The 24,801-nt window shown below is 32.7% G+C and overlaps 1 protein-coding gene across 1 annotated transcript in view; it reads left to right on the plus strand.

The window, feature by feature from the left end:
* Positions 1-24,801, plus strand: part of CSMD3 (CUB and Sushi multiple domains 3) — a 1,577,676-nt gene that overhangs the window by 782,088 nt on the left and 770,787 nt on the right. The window contains 1 exon segment of the mRNA XM_074266680.1: positions 12,855-12,976. Within this exon segment, the coding sequence (XP_074122781.1) occupies positions 12,855-12,976 (122 nt within the window).

Genomic DNA, 24,801 nt, shown 5'->3' on the forward strand with positions numbered 1-24,801 from the left:
GATCGAAGTCTAAAATTCAGGGCTAACAACAACCTTTCCTTGTCTATTGTTGCTATTGTTTTTCATCTGCATGTCTTGTTAGTGTCACTTTGATAAAAGACCAGACTTTCATGAGGGACAGCCAAAGTTGCAAGAGTAACAGGCCATACTCCCTGGCATACATCTGCATTTCTTAAGGATAACACACTTTTTCCAATTGTACAAAGGTAGCATGTGGTACAGAGATAACAGTTTTCTTCCATTTAAAGTGATTTATAAGGAAAACAACTTTTAAACTTAACCCAGGAAGCATAGCTAAAATTTTTGACTCGTGATCTTCCACACAATTCAGAGACAGAAACAAAGCTCAGGCAGTTGAGAATGAAATCAGTACAACATGGAAGCAAAAATAAAATATAAAATCAACATTTGATTTTCTCAAATTGAAGCTCAAGTAAGGTGCCCAGCCAGTCCCTATCTACTCTCATAAACTTATATTAGATCACTGAATCATTGAGAAGAACCAAGTCTTTCATAGTCGATCATCACACAATTTTGCTGTTATACTGTATGCAATTTTATTGTATGCAATTCTGTATACAATTGATTTTGCTTGTTTTACTCAGCATTAGTTCATATAAATCTTTCCAGGCCTTTCTAGAATCAGTTGGTTCATCATTTTTTATAGAAAAAAAATTCTATTACTTTCATACACCATAACTTATTAAACTATTCCCCAACTGATGGGTATGTACTTATTTTCCAATTCTTTGCTACCACAAAAAGAGCTGCTACAAACATTTTTGCCAATGTGAGTACTTTTCCTTCTTTTATAAATTTCCTTGGGATACAGTCCCATTAGTAGCACTGTTGGATCAAAGGGTATATACAGTTTTATAGCCCCCTTAGTTATAATTCCAAATTGCTCTCTAGAATGGTTGGATCATTTCACAATTCCACCAACAATGCATTAGTGTTTGTTTTCCCCACATTCCCTCCATAATTTATCATTATCTTTTCTTCTATTCTTAGTCAATATGAGAGATGTGAGGTGGTACTTCAGAGTTGTTTTAATTTTTAGTGATTTAGAGTATTTTTCACATAATTATAGATGGCTTTAATTTCTTCATCTGAAAATTCTTCATATCCTTTGACCATCTATCAGATGGAAAATATCTTATATTTTTATAAATTTGACACAGTTCTTTATATATTTTAGAAATGATATCTTTATCAGCAACACTGTGTTATTGTGTATTTAAGTCATGTCCAATCCTCTACAAACCCATTTGGTGTTTTCTTGGTAAAGATACTAGAGTAATTTGATATTTTCTTCTCTATCTCATTTTTATTAATTAGTAAATTGAGGTAGACACCAGATTTGAACTCAGGAAAATGAGTCTTCCTGACACCATATCCAGCATTTTAGTCACTTTGCCACCTACCTGCCCTTCTTTTTTCTAAAATGTATATATCTAATATGTGTATTAAAAAAAAAAAAAAAAAAAAACTAGCATATAATACGGATCTACTTACTATATGCTAAATACTGTGCTAATGGTAGGGCTACAGAAAATGGCAAAAAAGCAGTCTCCAATCAAAATACACAGGCCTTCTTTATCATTCCTAATCCTTAACACAATGCCTAACATAATTAGTTCTTAATAAATTACAAATGAAATTATAATTGATTTACTGCTTTCAGTATACCATCTTCTTAAAGCTACTTTCTGCCTTGAAAATTATATCTTTTTCTTTGTGTCTGATTAAAAAATAATTCAGATCACTAAAGTGTTTCCCTGATAAAAGTGCCCAGTGTCTCTTATGGGGCAAGGAACATTTGGAGATGCTATGGTTAAGCAAAAGGATAGAAAATCTCCTCATCCCAACACACAGGAGTTACATTTCATAGAGCTTCTTGCTTCTTAGATTGCTTCAAAATTTCAAACTGAATTGTTTTATTATCTCTAATTGTTTATCATCTCTGGTATACAGTAGACTTAGTTTGCTTTAATTTTGTTCATAAGACCTTCTGTGTCATTGCCAATATCTAACTTTTCTAATTCAATTAGAGAAGATAAACAAATGAGAATGTGTAATGGAAGGGATGGGGAAGAAAGGGAACAAAGTTCTAGAACTTTGTTTCTCCCTGCCCTTTTGGTTAAATTTTATTTATTCAGGACATGGTTATATCATCAGGATTTAAACACTGATAATTCAGATGAGGACATATACAATGTCCATAGATTGTAATATCCTTGAAAGCAAAAGTTGTTGGGTTTTTGTTGTTGTTTTTGTTGTTTTTCTTATTGTTGTAATTGTGGGTTGTTTTGGCCATGTTTCTATGACTGTAGTGTTGAGTAAGCATCATGGCATAGCGGCTAGAGAGCCATCTTCAGAGTCCAGAGTCTAACTATGTGAATCTGAGGAAGTCATTAAAACTCTTAAGTGCCCTAGGTTATTCTATAAAATGATGAGAAGCAGAACAGACAAAAAAGGAAAATCCATAATTCCAGAGACATAAATATTCTCAATTTGTTTTGGTTGTTGAAGATTGGCCCAGGTTAGTGCTAATGATAAAAATCAGAACCAACAAGTACTGACGATAGAGTAGGGCCCCGTTTGGGATGGATAGCTAATATCTTGTACAATCAAAGTCAGGAAACTAAGGTTTACTATAATTGAAAGAGAGTGCCAGGACTGGAGTTAACCTCTGTGAATTTGAATCTGCCCTGAGACAATAGCTCTGTGATTGTGGGAATATCATTTAATCCTGTTTGCTTCAGTTTCCTCATCTCTAAAATGAGCTAGAGAATGAATAAACAAAAGTATATCTTTGCCAAGAAAATCTCAAATGTGGTTATGAAGAGTCAAAAACAACTAAAATGATTGAACAATACCAACAAGGCAAATTTTTTGTTCAAAAACAAAAAACTGGAAATTTGGATCAGTAAATAAGAAAAATGTCAGAAACTTTCAGCTTTCCTAGATAACACCCTTCAAGAAAAACTTTCTGAAAGGTTTTGAAATTACATTGAATGGGCTAACCCACAGAAATACCAATTCACTTGATACTCCCAATTTGGAATTCTAGCCATTAATAGGCTTTTCCTCCTTTTATAATAGGCTTAGTTCCTATGGTATCAGATAATATCTACCCAGAAATTATGAGGATCTATGTTGGATAGAAAAATCACTTTTTCTTTTTTAGCTCATTCTTTAACTCAGTATTAGGGGTGTCCATGCCGACAATCTGGTGAAACAATCTTATCCTTCTCTTCTTCAGAATTCATTATCTAAGAATGTTTTCTTTCTTAGGTTAGGAGCAGAGCTTTGACAATGGTAAAAATAATAATGGTAATAATTGTTTGCAAATCTAATTTTTTGTAAAAGCAACTATGTTCTCTTTTGTCAGACTCTTTTTTTTTTTGTTGATTTTTGGATAAAAAAAAAATCATAATCATTAGAACTGGAAATTGAGTTTAAAAAAAGAGTTCAGGAAACATCTTGAAACTCTGACCACTTTTATATACCATTGTGTCATAAACTCCAGGTGCATTAGTGCAAATCTTACTAGGATAATTCCCCCTTCTTTTGAATATTGTCCGACTCCTCATTGTCTCCTGCCCTGGACCTTATCTTGACCCCTATCCTGTCAGGATTAAGTCCAGAATCTTTCCTGGAATTATGGCTTGTGCATCTTCCCAGTGTCCCTGCCCCCCTTATCTGCCTTTGTTTCCTCTAGAAAACTATATTTAGGTTATTCTGTTTGAAAAACCTAGTTAGCTAAAACCTTATATAAAATCTTTGCCTTGGTTTATCTGTACTGAATGCTTTGGACAAGAATCCTATCTGGCCAGATAGCTTGAAGTTCACATTAAGGATTAAAAACCAGTCTCTCCTTGCCTCAGTTTCTCTGGTACCACATTTTCACATTTCCATCTTTAAGAAGAAAAATAAAAATAAAAAGCCTGTTGATCAGAGAAGAAACCTAATGTCTAGGCTACTTCAGCATAAGTAAGTTCATTCCATTGACAATATTCAAACAATAAACATAACAATTAAAATCCTTAGAAATCTGGTTCTTTTTACTTTCTGCTTCCTATATCTCTGTGTTTTTGTAACTAAAAGAGGAATGAGAGGAAGAGGTCCAAATACCTGGTGAAGTTAGTACAGATCAAGGTTAAAGGTTTGGATTTAATTGGTCTAAACATTGTAATTTGACTCTAAACAACTAATGATACTGATCTCTAAGATCATTTAGCCCACTTCTCGCATTTTACAAGCATAGAAAAATCAAGTGAGTGGGAAAAATTCACATGGGTAATGTGTACTTCAGAAGAACAAATCAAAAGGTCAATTGGTTAACTTGGTTTGTTGTACAAGAAATTGCTGAGTGAATAGGTTCAATCAACAATCTAACACAGCTAAAAAGGTTGTTCAGTGGGAACAGATTTTGTGGGAAGGAAGTTGGATCTTTTAAGTGGATATTTTAATCTGATAAATTCTTTTGTTCACTCTGGTAATATGTTTTGGGGTCTATTTAATTAATGCTAGTATTAGAATAAAAGTACCTGTCCCACTAGAAAAATCTGAAGACTAATAAATACTTTTTCTTTTTTTTTTTAATTGCTGGCTTTCTTTTACCTAAATTTTAAGTAGATCACTGCTCCTCCATGAAAATATTTCTTTAGACATAGAGACATTCTGGTATTATTAGGAGAAAAAAAATTAAGAAACTACCTATTATTTTTGGAGTCAGAGGAACTAGGTTAAAGTTTACCTTCTCTTACTACCTGTTTAATCTTGGGCAAATTCCTTAATTAATTTGAGACTTGATTTCTTCATTTATAAAAGGAAGAGTCATTTTAAATTTAGAAAAAGCAATTTTAAAAGTGATCTCTTCCAGCTATAGATATATGAATTTATGTTCTAATATGATTATGCAATTGAATATTTTACCTCTTTTTTTGTAGTCAATAATACTGTTGGCTGAAGTTTTGATTAGTATTACAGTATACCTAAATGACACAATATACTAGGTCTAAATTAGTACAAATACTCCCATTATATGATCAAATTATTGGAATTTATATTGCATATTTCCACTGGACTGAAACTACCATATTGTACACAAACAACAGTTTATTTTACCTTAGAAATACTTTATATTCGTGTCTCCATGTGGAGTTGTGGAAGAAAGAACATTATAAATAACTGATTTACAAATCATCCATTAGGATATTACATTTCTGAAATTGGTTCATCTTGTTACTCTTTTGGTTCCATTTTAGAGAGTTCCATGTTCTGAGCTAGTTACCATATCTGAAAAGGGGGCGAGTCTCCTTATGCATTGATTATGTACTTTATAATTTTTAATTCACTGTACAATGCTCTAAATTAATATAGATAACAAATGCAATATAGGATTATAGATTTAAATGTGGAAGGAACTTTAAAGGCAAGGCATTCTTAACATTTTTGTGCATCATAGATGCCTCTGATGAAGCCCTTCTCAGAATAATGTTTTTAATCGCATATAACATAATACACATTAGATTACAAAGAAAATCAATTATATTAAAATATAGTCATCAGAAAAGTAAAAACAACTTAAAAAACACAACTCCTGTTAAGACCTATTACAGACCATCTTATCCAATACCTACTCACTCTACAGATGTAGAAACTGAAATCCAAAGAGTATATAATACCATTTGCTTTTCTCTATCATGGGCTCAAATATGCTCAAATATTCTCTCTTTGATACAACAACCCACAATATATCTGTTCTTTCTCTAATGCTGAAAAACAATTTATCCTTAAAATCCCAGATAAAATGCCACTTCTTCCATGAAGCTTTCCTGCATGTCCCTAGTTTAAAAGGATCTCTCCTTTATTTATTTATTTTTTAATCTGCTTAGCTGTGCACATATCTTATTCAAATCTATTCAGTTCAGTTCAGTAAGGAAAGCACTTCTAGGTACTGGGGACATAAAACTAAAAAAGAGAAATATCTGCTACCGCTAAAAGCCTGGGAAAATATTATATGTACAAAGCTGCAAAGAAAGAAGAGAGAGAGGAAAGGAGAGAGGAAGGAATGAAGGAAGGGAAGGAGGGAAGAGAGAGGAAGAAAGAGACAGACAGAAAAAGAGAGAGAGATAGAGATTTGCTATATGTCATTTAGAGTTATGATATGAATAAAAATCCTAGAGATGCCTCTATGTCATTTTAGAATCTCTTAGGATTTGGATAAGTTAAAACCACACAGCTTAAATAAATCAATTTCATTCATCTCTGATGTTTTCTATTTATATTTTATCCTATTTGCTACTTCCTATTTTTCAATTTTGACAACATAACTTTTCAAATCTATAATGATTTAAAATCTTGAAGGACTGAATTCTCCTAAAGCCAAATAATCAGGCTAATATTTTTGCCTCCTGGGTTTAGAAAAGTAAATATTGTTGTCTACATATCAATTAAAAATTATTAATGGTAGACTCTTTGTCTTAGCCTTCTGTAAGCCAAGGAAGGACAATTAAGCTAACAAAAATGTCACATACTGGACATGTTTTTCATAGATTCATAAAGTATTATTATTAACTACATATTAATTTTAATTAAAATAATTACTAACATTTACATGGCAGATTTAAAGTATACAAACCACTTTAAAAACATTAACTTGATCTTTTAGGCTAGAGGGGACCTCAGATATTCCATCATTTGACAAGTGCAGAAATTGGGTACCAGAGACATTAAATTATTTGCCTAAGGTGATATAGCTAGCAACTAAGCCAAAAGTAGAACTCAAAATTCATATTTCTTCTTCTATATTTCAGTATTCCTATGTTCCTCTCCTACCTGTGTATTCTACTTTCTAAAATCACAGAACTTGACAAAGAAACAATTAGAATAGGTAGGTCTCTATTCCAAAATATCAGCCATACATATCATTGGAGTTTATTTTTGTTTTTGTATGCTGTATCCCTGTTTCCAGTAAAAAATAAAAATTAAAAAAAAAATAAATAGGATACTTGAAAGGAATCACTCATTTTTAGTCCATTATCAGGACATTTTTTGGTTTTCACTTTAATAGGCTATTTTGAAGCATATATATTGCTTTGCAAGTATAACCTTAAAATATTGTGAATATAAATGGATTTTGTTATAATTTCATATTTTTACTGAAGATTGGCCTCAACCTTATCTCAAATGTATCAACAATATTTATGCTATAGATTGTGTTATATTTTGTGGTGTGAATAGTACTAGTATACTAGTGATAATTTAAAATGATTGCTAGAAGATCCTAAGTGTATTATTATTAAAAACTTAAAACTATATCTATAATCAGTTAAAATATCCATAGCTAATTTTATTTACAATCACTCTCTCTCCAAAAAAGCTGAACAGAGAATTGAAAATTTCCCAAAGCTAGGGTTAAGATGTAGAGCAAAAAAAAAAAAAAAAAAAAGAAACTTCAAAGTTATTTAGTTTAGTTTTCTCATTTTACATTTGAGTAATCTGAAGACTGGTGAGATTAGTGAATTTGTCCAAGGTCTCACAGGTTGCTTGTAATGTCTGGGCTAGCTTTCTGGAGGATCTCTGGACAGGCCTTGGTCTTTAGGTGGAGAAGTGATGAAGGCAGGACAGTCACCGCAAGGCTGGTCAAAGATAGAGTCCAAAGTCTGGAATCTGGAGTCTGGAGTCTGAAGTCTTCTATGTGTCTGTGGCTGAGAGAGAGAGACTTCTGTGTCTGAGATTCCCTTAAATTCCTCAGTATGATTACATTGAGTATGCAAAACCATTACATCACCATATCACATTAACTATATGTCTGCTGGAGTCAGTACATCTTTATCAAAAATCAAAAATTAATAGTGTAGAGAGCTAAATTTAAAAGTTCTCTATGGTTACCTGTGGCTCCCCCTTTCTTTTGTTTCTGGAGGAGCAAATTTTCTTTGACTAGCCATGTGATGGCTCTCCTGCCTTCATCACTTCTCCACCTAAAGCCCAAGGCCTGTTCAGAGATTCTCCAGAAAGCTAGTCCAGACATTATATTATGGGGCCTGAATGTACATCATACATCATACATACATACATCATACATCAGTGCAGGCCACAATCTAACAAGTTCAGAGAAAGATGTGGCAAAGAAGCATAAGAATTACAAGAAGAACCAGCAGGTTTGACAGGTCTGATTTAGACCTTTAGCAGGTACTGGCAGGTGGCTCCCATATCACAACAGTTGCTAGTGAGAGAACAAAGATTTTAACCCTGTCTTTGGATTCTAAATTTAACCTACATTCCAGTGAATGAAAAATATAATGTTAAACAACTGGTAAGCATTTATTAAGTGTTTCTAATTGAGTAATTAACTCTTAGATGTAAATTTACTCTGATGGCAGGCAGCATAATACAATAAATAAATACAATATGTTACATTCTATGGAACAGACCTGGGTTCAAATTCTTCTTTGGAATAAGTAGTTGTATGTGCATGGGAAAGTCTTTTAGCCTCTCTGAATTTCATGTTTCTCATCTATAAAAAGGGATAATATCTATGGTACTTCTAAAAGAATGTTGTGAGGATCAAAGAAGAATCATATATATTTAATGTTCATTGAAAAACAGAAAGTACAATACAAATGATGGTTAAATTTTATTTCTAGTATTTATGATTTATGTAGTGGCTATGTAAGAAAGGCTGGATCACCAATCCTTAACTGTATGTGCATGTATATGTGTGTGTGACATGGTGCGATAGACCCCTTTGGCCTCAGAATTTGAAGAAAATGTCATATTTCAATTAGAGATTAATGAAAATAAAAATGTATTGTTTTCTCATCTAAGTTCATGGGCCCCCTGAAATTTATTCATGATCTCTTTGAGGTGCAAAAGAGGTTAAGAATGACTGAATCAAGCAGTTTCTGAAATGGGAAGAAAAGGCATGTAGATAAATCTCACCAGCCACTGAATGCTTATCTACTCTTTAGAAGTACAAGTAAAAGTTTCTAGAGGATGATTTAAAGATACCGTGAAATTAATTTAGTTATAAATATAAATAAATGTATATTGAAATTCTGATATACTAGCTAGAAATTTTTAGTGGCTGGGAGATGCATACTTCTATGATCTACTTACATAATATCTTGGAAATAACCATTTTCTAGTTAAATATATTCATTTCTATACCTGCTTCTATGCCCAACCCTTATCCAAAAGAGATGAATATGTCATCTCCATCACAGATCAAATACATATTTTTATCAATAAGAAAACTTATTATGTGTGCAATTCTTTGTATAGGAGTGTTCAGTATTCAGATTTCTTTATTGCATATTATAGAAGACACTAGCCTTTCCTTTTGATTAATTTTTAAAAATCAGCATTATATTATCTATAGAAAATTTTAGGTAGTGTCTTGCTTCTTAATACAGTTGTGATAGACATAAGTAACATTGAAGCTGACAATCTAACCAACTATCTACAAATCATGTCAGACAACTTTTCATAAAACCAAAGAGAGGTGACAAAAACAATAGAAATGGGTTGGATATTTGGTCCACCAGCTCTTCAGGAGGCCTAAGTGGTTATACTCTGAATTATCATCTGCCATAATGAGGAAATCCATAAGTAGATTTTGTCCAGCTCTCATGAAAATGCCATCCACTTGTTAAAAATTAATGTGTGTGTATATAAAATTCTACCAAATTAGATTTTTAAATGACATCTATATCATTTATACATATTTAATTAAATATTTTAATAATCACAAAAAGACCTTCTCTAGGAACATGAAAATCAAAGTTATTTAGAACTTTATAAGATGGTTATAAATTATCTTTGCTCATTTCATTATACTCACTGGGAGGAATAATGATGAGGGGATCACAGAATGTCAGATCTGTAAAGAACTTCTCATTTTACAGCTAATGAAACTGAGTCTCAGAAAAATGAAGTTTTTTTTCAATGTCATTCATCTCCTCAGTAGTAACAGAATTCAGAATAGAATTGAAAGCCTCCTTATGTTGTCAAATTTCCATTCCACTATACTACATTGCTTTCATATCAATGAACATTTGGGCACTTAGACTAATGAACTGCTCAAAGCATAACAATGAATTCTTTTAATCTCAAAAACATTTCAGAAGTGGAGTAGGAAATCTTATCTCCATTATTTAGATATAAGATAAATATATGTATATATACATATATATGTATATTAAGGTGTTATGAATAAATAAATACATTTTAAATAAAATATCTTAATTATAAAAAGCAAAATTAGTCTAAGGGTTTAAGTGTTCACAGACATTTTCTCAGGGGGAAAAAACATTTCTAGTCTATATTCACTTCCTTTGAAACTTACCAAAAAAGGTTGTTTTCCTAATTTGAGAACTAAATTTACTGACACCATCTTTTAAAGAATGGAAAGTGAGAGATATCTTGTATTTTTAAGATATTATAATAATTCATGGGAAAACACAAAAGGATGCTCAACCTCATCCTTTATACAGATGACATTATATTATTTGAGAATATTGGGTCATTGAACTCAAATGATTATTTTTAGTTCATATTTCCTATTAGTAACATGATACATAAAGTGTATCTTAGCATAGGGTTTAGCATAATGCAGATTTATTTAAGCAAGTGTATACCTTTCAAGTAAATGGCAATGCTCTTATAATAAATTAATAGAGGAAGCTAGGTGGTACTGTGGAGTACTTGGCCTAGAGTTAAGAAAAACTTAGTTCAAATATGATCTCAGACTTTTTTGTCTGTGTGATCATGAACAAATTTTAGCCTGTTGGCTTTCACAGTTTCTTCAACTGTAAAATGATGGTAATGAGAATATTTACCTCTTAGGGTGATTGTGTGGGTCAAATGAGCTACAATTTGTAAAGTTCTTAGCATAATAATTGTGCTTAGCATAGTGAGAACTTAGTAAATATGTTTCCTCTTCCCTTCCATTCCTCTCCCTTCTCTTCCTGGCATGTAGGTGGCACAGTGGATAAAACACTGGGCCTAGTGTAAAGAATACTTGAGTTCAAATGCATCTTCAGGTATTTCCTGTGTATTCTTGGGCAAGTCACTTCATTGTGTTTTCCTCAATTTCTTCAACTATAAAAGGGGGGAAATTACAATACCTAGCTGGGAGGATTATTGTAAGAATCAAATGAGATCATTATTAAGTGTAGCATACTGCCTGGCACATAGTAAGTACTATATAAATGTGAGCTCCTCCTCCTCCTCCTATTTTTATTATTATTATTACTATTAACACATATAGAGAATATTAATGAAGCACTTAGCCCAAATCCTAGCACATAAGAAACACTATATAAATGCTCATTTCTTTTCCCTTCTACCAACTTGATGCTTGCAAAAGGTTATCCCTAACCTGAACAAAATAAAGTAAAGGAAAAGGAAAAGAATATCAAGTTTCCCTTCTTAGAGGGAAAGAGGTACTCTTCCCATTACAATTAAGGGCCTGTGATTGACTAAAAGTTATATCCTTATCCTTTATGTAAGATATCAAATTGCCTGGAGAAAAGCCTCCTTAATTCCCTCAGTGCAACAAGTCCTCCAGTTAGGGTCTGTACAAAATTTCTTGTTATCCTTTTATACAAAGGAACATCAAAATTTCTTCCAGAATAATTCAAACATAGGTGATTTTCTTGGAAGTCTAGATGAATTTTTTCTTGATCCCTATATCTGAGAGCACTCAAAATTTCCATGAATGAATCCCTGCAAATGCAAAGTCAGTACAAATATTGTTTCTATGACACTCTTTATTAAAACAATCAGGTAAACTGAAAGCATCAAACTCAGAAAATTTCTGAGAAGGAGATTTCAATAAAAGACCAAGGATATGGGATTGAGACCCCTTTTTACTGCACAAGCTCTTCACTCACTCTCTTAACTCATTGTTGACTGAATGATTTAATAGAGATATTCTCTCTTAATTAATTTGTTAACAATGAGTTGTAATGATTAATTGATTGTCTCAATGTCCATTTATATATGGGAGTCTATGTATGGATATATATATATATATATATATATATATATATATATACAGGGATAGAGACAGAAACTGAGAGAAAGATAAAAAGAGAATGATACTTTTCAAAATTTTAAATGATATGCATCAAAGTCAATAACAGAAATAATTATTAATTTTTTTCTTCAAAGTTCTTTTTATGACTTCTGGATTAAAGATATATTTCTCTTAATATTTTTGCTTTTGCAAAATGTGCCTCTTAAAAATACCAATAGATGTTAATTCATTCATTTATTTAATGTCCCTTATTGTACATTTAATTAGCTTGATCTGTGTACTCATAATAATTCTAGAATTTGTTTCTGAGACTCAGAAAATTAGCTATTATATGTAAACAAGTAAAAATTTGGCTTTTAAAGCAACATCAGAAAGATGTCATATGCCCTAAACGTGATATAAATGCAACCAATGATAATGTTTGACAACTAACTTTCCCATTAATCCAAGTCTTTTCTTTCAGTTTGCAGAGTTTTGTTAGCAAACCATTGGACTAGTATACCTTTTAAAAATTAAACTAACCTATTTAAAATCAGTCAAGAATTTATCATATCTCACATGTATTATTCATTACCAGGTTTCAATTTATCTAGAAAAGATTGAGTTCATGAACTCAGAAAAAAAAACCCTCAACATTTTAATTTTGATGTTATGCCATTAGAATATTATAAGGGAAATTACAATATCATTCAATGGGGTTATGATTGTGTAATTTTGTATCCAAATTATTTTCATAAATATATTAGCATGTTGATACATGAATTGAATATAGTATTATTGAAGATGCAATTTCTTTTTGCAGTGAAGACATGTGGCTCTAATCTTCAAGGACCGAGTGGTACCTTCACTTCTCCCAACTTTCCATTCCAATATGATAGCAATGCACAGTGTGTGTGGGTTATCACAGCTGTGAATACAAATAAGGTAAGTGAAAATTGCATTTTTTTCTAAAAATAAAAGTTGTACACTGTCATACAAAATACAAAACATTTTCACAACTTTAATTTCTTGCATACACATACATATAAAAGGCACATGATATGTTAGAGAGCTGGTTTCAATTAACTTTATAAATACACTCATTATGTGATAATGATTAATCATTTATTATTTCTATGCCTTAAGCAATTAAGATCATAAATTTTAGAGTAGGTACCATTAAAGTCATTGGTCCAATATGTATCTCATGCACATTTATGTGTATATTATTTTACCTATGAATGAAATTTAAGATATTATAAATTCAAGTTTTTACTTTCAGCACATCTATATTGCAAGAGTTGAACTTTGTGTGATAAGTTTGGAAAATGTGAAGTATTAATGAGGTCTAAACATTTTTTCTCGTTATTTTCTTTAAATTCAATAAGCATTTCCTTAGTACTTACATATGTATGTTAGGAATATTTAAATTTACACATTTATGTATTTGTGAAGAAAGATATGCTATACTAAAACTGCTTTGTGTGTGTGTGTGTGTGTGTGTGTGTGTGTAAATGTTGATGATGAGATGAAGCAGAGTGGCAGAGAAAGAAGTAAGGGATGTGGCAGACACTGATAAACAAAAAGAGAGCTAGAGAAATAGAAATCCAACAAGACAGAGAATGTAATTTCTAGAAACTATCTTTATGTGTTGCAGTTGTATGAACTGTTCTGAAAAAGTATCATTAATGACAATTTTTAAATCTTTATTTTAGAGCAAATTTAATTTTACAGTTTAGTCATATTTTAAATACATCAATTAAATCAATAGAATTTTAATAATTACTAGAACTAGTGGCAATTATCAGTCAATCAACGTGCTTTCATCCCTTGTATGATACATCAAACCTAGGTTTAGACCTTATGTGTACAGGCAAAAGTGAAGTTATCTGCCTCAAGAAGCTTACATTCTGCTGAGAGATTTCTTTTTAAAAAAATGAGCAGTTAGTGAATTCAACTAACCTGAATGATTGGAAGAATACAAACATAAGTCACCAATTTTTAGATTCTACATTATACCCACTCAACTTGTAATGAAAGGAAGAACATCATGACACATCTTTTGCAAAATATTAGAAGATCACTATATTTTGATGCCATATTGAGTTATTCTTTTTGAGTTTAAATATACTTTGCCATTGTATTTCCTTAAAGGCCCAGGGTATCAGGGTATAAATTTTCCTCTTTATCTTACTTGGCCATGCTATGTTGCTCTTAACTTCATGCTGAAGAATACAGTTTACTTTCAGACAAATATGGATATATATATTTGTGTGTATGCACACACACACACACACAAACACAATCTATCAGAGCAAATCATCCTCTCTTGGTTAGGAAGCCCCACATTTAGTTTTATGGAAAGAAATTTGATTTAGGAGAGAACAAAAATCATTTTCAAGAGAAGACTGACTTTTACTTTTCTGGAATGAAAATGTCACAATGGGATTGAGCCTAGGCATAGCCTTCTGAGGGAATACAAAGAGATGGGGAAATGACTGATTGAGAAGGAAAGAATTTATCATTTTAAGACATTTTGGAGATAGCTCTCTCTCAGTGACTGTCAGATGATCTGGTTATCCCTGAATTTGAACTAGCTGATCCATGAGTCAAAAAGTCTTCCTCAAGGAATTAGGAGACCTATGTCAAAGAAGTCATTTGAGCTTATTATATGACCTTAAGGCAAATCAATTTGCTCCTATAGTCCTCTTATTTAGGATTTTAAAATGGGGATAATCAACTTTATCTTTTCTGTGCCATCAGTGTTTAATGGAATATCATAAAGTACTTTGAGAAATAAAATTTAAAATTATACAAAATATTAATAACTACTAATAAAAAAGATTCATTTGCATGAAAATATTATAAAATGCTGGATAAGTAGATTATTATAATGTGTTGTTGAAAGGCAATATGGTGTAGGGCACTGAGCACTTAATTTAGATTTAGGATTCTCTATGCTGAAATCCTTACAAATTATCTAGCTGTGTAATATTGGGCAAATTGCTAAGCATTTCTGGGCTTCAGTTTATTTATCACTAAAATGAACAGGTTGATATTTACTTCCCCTAAGGTATCTTGGAGCTCTAAATGTATGATCATATAATAAATCTTTTGGTGATGTGTCAGCTCTCTAGGATTGTCACCAAGCACATGAAAGAGTATATAACTTCTTCAGGGCAGGAACTGTTTAATTTTGTGTTGGTTTTATAAACTTAGCACATAGAATAGTTTTTAAGGGACAGGTCAATTCTCCAAGAGTCTCCACAGCTGTAGATCATAACATCTGAAGGAGTTGCAAGGCAGCCTTTGCTGACACAGATGTTGCCAACTGGGAATGAGATAAATTGGAGGCAGAAGGAAAAGGAGAGAAGTCAGACAACAAAATGGCCTCTCAATCAAGAGAGGCCAGAGAACAGCAACTGCCTCTCAGTCTGTATCACCCTCTCACAAGAGGAGATTCTGGGTTGGATCTCTAGCAGCCATTGTAGGTGTCTCCTGTGTATTCTAACAACTCTCCCTTGTATTCCAACATATGGCACCTGAATATGGGGCAAGAATTAATTACAAGAAGAGCCAGAGCTGTTCGTAAGAAGTTCCAGAGTTAAGGAAGAAGAGCCCGAGTAAGACTTTTTTAGTCGGGGTAATTAAATGGGCCAACACATCAAAGGGCCAAGCCAGGAGACTGATGACATACTTAAATGCCTTTCTAACTATAATTCTCTTCTTCATTTGAAAGTTTTCCTCGATTAACACCTGTTACAAAAATCCAGAAGTGATAGTGCTGCTTTCATTCCTCAGTGTGTGGAACATGCCATGGGGGGGTGAGGGGGGGAAGAATAACAGCAAAAAAAACCCAAAAAAAATATGGGGAATTGTTAAGGGACAGATCAATTCTTCAAAAACCTCCACAGCTGTGGATCATAACATCTGAAGGAGTTACAAGGCTGCCTTTGCTGACACAGGTGTTGCAGATTATTAATGAGATAAAGTGGAGGCAGAGGGAAGGGGAGAGATGCCAGACAACTCAATGGCCTCTTAGAGAGGTAAGAGAACAGCAACTGCCCCTCAGTCTCCTTGTATCATCTTCTTAACAAGAAGAGATTCATTCTGGGTTAGATTTCCAGCAGCCATTGTCAGGTAGCTCCTGTGTTTTCTAACAGCTCTCCTCTATATTCCAACACAGTAATAGTTTCTTAATAGATGCTTAATAAATGCTAATTAAAATTTGTTGTATTAACAGAATTGGATTGTTTCTAGTGGCCAATCATAGTTGTTTTTTCTGTTTACAGTCAATGCCACATGATGATATATTTTAAATAAAATATTTCATAACAATTCACTATATACATTTCAGTTGCACATTTATTAGCTTTCTTTTTCTGTCTTTTTTATTTAAACACATACACAATAAGTTAAGATATGATATTTTACTAAAGGTTTTACATCTTATTTAAGAGATTCATTTAATATGAATTCTCTACTATAGCATTAGGTTTATTTCCTCACAAAAAGCCTATGTAAAGTTATTGCATTTCTCAAATTCCTCTCCAGTATTAGTTATGTGATTGAAAGGAAAGATGACATTTAATTGATTGGATGATTTAAAAGGTTTTGCTTTGACTCATCTCAACATATAGTAGTCAGCACCATTATTATCATGTTTATATGAGGAATTTAATTTTAAATTGTTAAAATGTCTATTAAATCCACATCATTTGTTGATATAATTTTATCACTTAATAGAAATGTTGAGGACTAGATTTAGAGTGTCAGTGACCTTAGCTGTTATGTAATTAACCATATTTGGGACTTAGATGTCTCATATGGAAAATCAGGAAAAAATATGGAAAAAGTACTCTGGGAAAGGGATGAGAGGTAGCACATACCAAACAATTCGAACCACTTTTACCACCTTGGCCATCAATTTACCTCAGATCCTGATTAAATCATCCAAGGACCCTGAAACCAAGAACATTGAGAATAACAATATCCTCTCAGTCACAGTATCTGCTTCTAGTACAGCCCAATTCCATCACGTGAAGAAATCATTACAGAGCAGTGTGCCACTTTCCTTTTCATCAAAAATAGTAGCTGCTGGTGAATTGCTACTAATGGCAGGATAACTGCAGAAGCCCTGAGAATGATAGCACCTCCCATCTAAGACAATTGGTCCAGCAGCCTCCCAGCCATTGTTAAGGGAAGAAATTTCTGTGGACAATAGGTCAGTCATCTCCAATGAATGTCAAGGAATTGCTGCTCCAGTTATATAATAATATCCGTACAAATGAAATTAAAGAAGAGATATTATCATCTGTTTTGCCACTGCATTCTGAAGACCAGAATACTATGAAGTTCATTCTGTACTATAAATCAAATATTGAAAGTAAATTCTTCCCTTCTACCCCCACACTCCTCCTTTGAATGTTCCTCCCATGCTCTCATTTTAAGGAAGGATTACAGGTCATTTATGTTTTTGTTTGTTTGTTTGTTTTTTCCTCTTCATACTATACCCCTGACTCTCACTTAGGTGTTCTCTACCATGGCCTCAAACCAAGTATCTCCATCGAAGTACTTACTAAGTGTTTAATAAATGTTTATTGACTGACTGGCTATCATTTCTATCTGTGGTGAAGCTAACCCCTTTTATGTTTAAGAACATGTTTGATGAATAGAATGTGAATCCTCTAAAGACAGATACCATCTTTTAAATTTTCACCCCATCATTTAGCACTGTTCTTTGCACATTATTAAGTGCTTAATAGATAATTGATTCATTCACATTGTCCAATACCCTTCTTTTAGAGATAATTAGAATGAGGTTTACAAAAGGTAAGTCATATGCTCAAGTTTGCATAGGTATAAAGTAGAGCAGAGATGTGAACTGGCAGTTTCAAATTCAAAACTCTTGATTATACCACATTTCTTCTCCATAATAAAGTGGCTAGACAGAAATAAATTAACACGCAATAATGAGGATAAATGAATACTTACTCTTAGAGTTTTCATTTATTATGTATCTTAGCAATCCCTAATAAGTAAGGAGTACAAACTTTATTGAGACAAAATGCTGTATTTTCTAAGTCAATCTTTAATTGTCCATAATATCATGTAGCTAATATTGACCAAATTATTTCTTGAATAAATTAAAAGGCATTTATCTTAAACACTTACTTCATTCAAATCAGGAGAATAAAAATAGAAAAGAAGTCAGTTCCTGTTCTACAGAAAGCAGGTGGTGATAGAGTGGTTAGAGTGATGGACTTGGAGTCAGGAAGACCTGAATTCAAATCCCTACTCTGATACTAATTATATGATGGAGAAAATCACTTCTCTCCTATGTCATTTTCCTCCATCTGTAAAATTGTTGTGATTGTTGATTAGTCACTTCAGTAATTTCTGACTCTTTATCACTTTATTTGGAGTTTTCTTGGATAAGATATTGGAGTGGTTTGCCATTTTCTTTTCCAGTTCATTTGACTAGGATATACAGCATTAAGTGACATGCCCAGGGTCACAAAGCTACTGTTTGAGGCTAGATTTGAACTCAGGAAGAGGAGTCTTTCTGACTTCAGGCTCAGTAGTCTACTCACTGTACCAGTTAGCTGCCCCTCATCTATAAAATAGTGATATTGATATCACATACCTAAAAGGGTTATTGTGGGAATTAAATTAGATAATATATGTAAAAAGCTTAGAATAGTGCCTGGCACAGTAAGAACTTAATCTTCCTTCTTTTCTTTCCTCCTTTTCCTTCTCTTCCTTATTCTTACTATATTTTCTTCCTCTCACCCTTTTTACATTCCTCCCATCCTTCCTTTCCTATTTCCTTTCTTTTCCTACCTTGCCTTCTTTCTTACCTTTCCTTCCTTTCTTCCATCCTTCTCTCTCTGTCTCTCTTCTTCATTTATCCCACTGTTTTTTCATTATTCCTGCCCTTTCTTCATTCCTCCTATTCTCCTTACTTTTCTTTTTCTTTTTTCCTTCCCTAACTTCTCTCCTTCTTCACTTCTCTCCTATCACTCTTTTTTCTTCTTCTTTTCCTTCTTCCTTTCTTTGTTACTTCCTTTCTTCTTTTCCTATTTCTCTTCATATTCTAAATAGGAAAGACAGTACATATCTGGATCTTTCTGAAGATCCAGAAACAATTGAAAGACATTTTAGTATTTTTTTCTATTGGGAAGGAGAAAGCAAGCCAAATAGCCATAAAGGAGTAGTAATCCTCTCAGGCCAGTGTGACCAAGTAATATAAAAGGAAGATGGTGTTGGTATGATTGGTGAGGAGAGATCTGTGGTTGCCTTGTGCAAGGAAAGGATAAGATAGTTTATCTTGCTGCTACTCTAGCTTGGATGCTCTTAAAGTCTCAGATGAATCTAAATCATCCTGTGGTGAGTTAGGGGCAAGAGAATTCCTATTTACTATCAACTTCAGCTTGAACTCTTTGAATAACAGCAGTACCTCTTAAATTTTAATAAATCTTTAAGCACACCAAAGAATATGTTTTCCATTTTGCATTATTCATTAGACTCCAGAGTTTGTCATATTTCTTTTTTGGTGCTGCATATTATATTAGACATGACTTATTACTTTTTACTCACTTGGTTACAAGAAGACATCATGAATCTCTGTTTTGTCATGTCTGGATTTATTGTTGTATCATTTGTAAATCCTGATATATTGTAGTCTTCTAAAACCTTAGGGGTGATTAACTATGGTCATTGTTTCTGATTGTTTTTGGTTAGACACCCTAGAAGTAATGGTTAAGTTTTACAATCTGAGAACAGTATAAATTGTTGATAGTAATTGCTCTCCCATTCTTTATCAGTGTTGTCCTTTTTATAATGTAAAGCAAATTAATTATTGGTATTATAGTGAAGTGAATAGTGGAGTGGACTTGAACACCTAGGTTCAAGTCCTTTTACTCACAAATAGTAGTTCTAGTATCATAAGTAACTTTCTTATCCTCTTAGCAACCCAGTTAACTCTCTAGTATAAACTATATCTCATGTGTCTATCTGAAATAGAGGAAGAGGTTTCTGTACCAGAAGCTCCCCAGTGGAATCTTTGGACCAGAACAACAATGCCAATAACAAGTGAATGTAGTAGAAGTGGACTAGTGTCATAAACAAAAATTTAATTACTTTTATTTTGTAGCCTATCATTAAATGTTCTATATTTTAATATTTAAATGTCAAATATTATTCCAAAATGCAAAAGTGTTTTTTGGGGGGAATTTGTTATCCTAAAATAACTCTTGAATAGTCCAATCTCTACAAAGCCTGTTAATCACTCAGTAAATTTTTTATTAAGTGTCTAATGTGTGCTAGGCAATAAATCAATCTAATCTGATGGATTATTGGAAGGTGGATTGTCCTTTTACCATTGATATTGATTTGCAAAATAACAATAATAACAATAACAATACTGGTTGATCTTAAGGAAAATTAGTGAAAATTCTAATTTGTTAAAAATTATGCTTATTGTTTATTATTTGATCACATTGTCATGTATTAGTTTGAAACCAGTGATAGTTTTCAGCTTTATATGTTTATTCCAAAAGTAAAACTAGAAACAGCTTAATTTCCCTGGTTCATATTTATGAATCTTGATGAAAAGGTCTTTTTAGAGATTGCTATAATTTTGGGTTATCATCACCATTAAACAGTAAATAATTTTATAGTAATGAAAAATTCAATTTGGTCATCTTAAGCACTAAAACATCTGCATATGATTATTCAGTCTTTGGGACACTGATTGTTAAACTTTCAATAAAATCTATTGTTAAGTGATTTATCTGATCAATTGTTCAAATATTTCTCTAAAAATGGGTAATAAATTCTTTTATCCTTTCTTGTTAGGATGCTTACAACGTGCTAAGTCAGTATTTAACAATTCTCTAGTTCAGAGTTCACACCTTTAAAGGAGTTCAAACCTTTAAAGGAGTTTATACCTTTAAAGAGTTCACTCATTGGTTCCTTAAGGAGTTCCCACAAGCCCATTCTATGGGAGAATATAAGGAGCCAACATTGAGTGGGGAAGTGAATCTGGAGTGAGTCAAGGGGAGAAGAACTTCAGGGAAGCTCAAGGAGATTCAGAGCCAGGATTCAGTGGATTTGCAAGTCCAGCAGATTCACAAGTCTAAAGGAAAAGCCTGCTCATGCACTTCCCGGAGATTCACAACTAGGATTGAATTCTGGGAAACCCACAACACCACATTCTTGGAAGCAGAGTCTGATTCATTCCCAGGTTTACCTTCGTGCTGGCTAGAGGCTTTGGATTCAGAGGGAGCTAGAAACTGAAGCTGGATGGAGACATTCTGACAGGAAAAAATTCAAGACTTTGAAGGACACAATATAGGAGCTGGACTTTAACTCCTGGCTGCATTTTGGGGATTATTGAACTGAAACTAAAACTAAGGCTGGCTCCAGAAGCTCCCTAAGAGATCTGCTCCCAGAGAATGATTGCAATTTAGAGACAACAGAACATTATATTTTCCAATGTTCTTTTTTGTGAAAAGTCAATAAAAAGTAAAACCCCCAGAAATAAAAGACATAGTATGTGTGTGTGTTTGTGTGTGTGTGTGTGTGTGTGTGTGTGTGGAGGGAGGTTATAATTTCTATTTATTCCTCCCCCCATTTTCTCCTGGAAATTATCACTAAATAGATATAGGGAAAGGATCGGACTTAAAAATACTGAGGTGCTGATATTGCATTGCAGACTTTGATAATTTTAAGACTAGTATCTTCAGGGCAGCTAGGTGGTACAATGGACAGAGCACCAGCCCTGAAGTCAAGAGGGTCTGAATTCAAATTTGGCCTCAAACACTTAAGACTTCCTAGCTGTGTGACCCTGGGCAAGTCATTTACCTCAATTGCCGTAGCAAATAAATGAAAGAAAGAAAGAAAGAAAGAAAGAAAGAAAGAAAGAAAGAAAGAAAGAAAGAAAGAAAGAAAGAAAGAAAGAAAGAAAGAAAGAAAGAAAGAAAGAAAGAAAGAAAGAAAGAAAGAAAGAAAGAAAGAAAGAAAGAAAGAAAGAAAGAAAGAAAGAAAGAAAAAGAAAGAAAGATTAGTATCTCCTTCCTAGGTATAAGAAAATAACTTACCCAGTTACTCAAAAAATAAAAAAATAAGCAGCAAACTACAATCAAATTGCAATTTCCCCCTCTTTTTCTTTTATCTCACATTCCAGAAAACTTAAACTTAAATTTTATATGATTCTTTTAATTATTGCTTCTAGACCCAAATCTTAAAAAAAAAAAAAAAAAAAAAAAGCCAAAGAACTTGCTACAGTTTACAAGTTTAGGTTTTCATAGAATTTGTTCTGGGCATGTCTTTAAAGAAAGGGTCAATGGTGGTAGTACTAGACTTGGGTTCATCAACTGCCCAACCAACTCTCTGTGCCCACACATGTTGACAAGTGATTGAAAGGTACAATTTACATTTATGTTTTCATTTCCTTTTATGTTCAAAATGTGGGGTTTAAGCACTTTTAGACCAAGGGAAGAAGGACAAGTTAGCTGATACTGCTTTGGAACACTATATGAATCCTCTAATGTCTTTCAAAAGGGTTGGAAATAAATTAGAAGCTAGCTTTGCAGACTGCAGTTTAGTGAGGCAGAAGAGAGACGAGATAAGGAGGTAGTAATATGTCAGTCAGCTGAAGCAAAGTGAAGTAGTAAATGTTGGCCTGCTTTCTTGACCACAAATCCATTCAGTTGGGAACACCACCCACTTCTTTAATTCCTTGCCAACCTTGGCAAAGACAAGGAAGTCATCAGGGAGTCATGTAATACTGCTGTTACACCTTATGTGACTGTTGAGGTCCTTTTGTTCTTTTTTCTGCCACATGGATGGAGAGATGCAGAGACTCAGAAAGATTATTAAGGGGTTTGGGAGAAAGGAAACTAAAATCTTTCCTGCCCTTAGCAGAAAGAGATCACAAATAAAACTCTTTGTTAGCTTTAAGAAAACAACTTGAGCTCCATTGTGACATTTTCCAGAAGAATTATATTCTAACTGAAAGAAAATCCAGAAATAATGGCAACATGTGTTTTTCTTTAAATCTTTCATTCTACCAGGATAGAGGAAAACTGGTGAAGTATATTCAAATCAGAAGACTTGAATATGAATCATGGCTCTGCTATATAACATCCATCTGCCTCAATTTCACCATTGCTCTAATCTTCCACAGGACACAACTCTACTGGGCTTCAGTTTCCTTATCAAATGAGGTGGTTGGATCAGATGGCTTTTGAATCCTTTCTACTCTCACTCTCTTATCCTATTATCATGATGACAGCTTCTCCTAATTTCAATCACAAATAATATCTCATTAAGAGCTGCTCCTGTAAATATAAACCTAGAAATTGATAGATACTTTTTAAAAAGAACAAGAATTGCTCAGTAAGGGATAGCTTAGAAAAAGATTAGAAAGAATCATTGAGGGAAATGCACTTCGTATTTTTTCATCTGCTAACACTGCAAATTAAATGTGATTTAAAAAATATTGATAGTTATAAGAACAATGCAGATGTCTCTAATATTAAGTTTCATAAGTAAGCAACTAATTCATAAGGATGTTAGTGTAGAAAGATGAAGTAAATTAAAGGAGAATAGCAAAAATCCAGAGAGAGATAGAGACAGACACTTGAGAAATAGCTACAGTATCTTATCTTAGTAGGATACTAGAGTTCTTAGAAATATGTAGTGTCACCAAAATCCACTATAATCATTTATTTAAAGAATTGTGCATAAACTATGATTTAAAGGAATGTTTCCCAAAAATAATATTGTTCTAAATAACAAATTATCCTTCATTTTAACAACACAATATCTAAATATTCTCCCATCATCAAAGATTGGTTAAACATGGAGTCTCCTATCATAATAATATAGTTTAAAGAATAAGTAAGATTAAATACAGTAGTAATATTTATAATATAGAGTCTGAGGTGGGATGAAACTTTTACTATTTATATTGCAAAAAATATTCTGGAGTTCCTTTTATCGTGCATAAAACTATTAGTTTTCTTCAAAACAACCATAATCCACAGGCATAAGTGTAAGGGGTGAGGAAGGTTGGGAATAAAAATATTCAATCTGAGACAGACATTTGGGATAGAAGTTTCCTGGTATTCTAAAATCAACATATATTAAGTAGAATTTCTTATTTGAATTTATAATAAAGCTTTACAATTTATATTTATAGCATACTTTTATAATTAAATACTTATATTGTAAATACATATTTATATTGCTTATTTCCTCATATGAAAAAATGGAGATAAAAAGTCATATACCTCAAGATAAAATTTTAAGATCATTGAAAATCTTAAAGCACTATATATATTCTGTTGTTGCTATCATTATAACAGTCTCCCTCTTCAATGCAAATCTTAATCTAATAACTCATTATAGTGAATTAGTATAATATAGTATAGTTATACTTTTGCAATTGAAGGCTGACCTTATACAGCATTTTGTTTTTACCTTTCTTACATACCAATCATACATTTACTTTATACTATAGTTTTTCATTTGTTTCATATTTTCTATTAAACTGGAAGCTTCATGAGGGCAGGGGTTACTTATTTATCTACAGCTTGCATGTCTTCTCAGAGTCTTGCATGTTATTTGTTGGATAAATGAATGACTGAAAGTTATTCAGAATGTATATGCATGTGCACCTAAATACTAAAATGTTTCTATTTTTTTTCCCACTAATTTGGAAATCATCTCCAAAGATACCAGTCATGATATACTAATGTCTG

Source organism: Sminthopsis crassicaudata, chromosome 1, assembly GCF_048593235.1.
Source record: "Sminthopsis crassicaudata isolate SCR6 chromosome 1, ASM4859323v1, whole genome shotgun sequence".
Taxonomy (NCBI): Eukaryota; Metazoa; Chordata; class Mammalia; order Dasyuromorphia; family Dasyuridae; genus Sminthopsis; species Sminthopsis crassicaudata.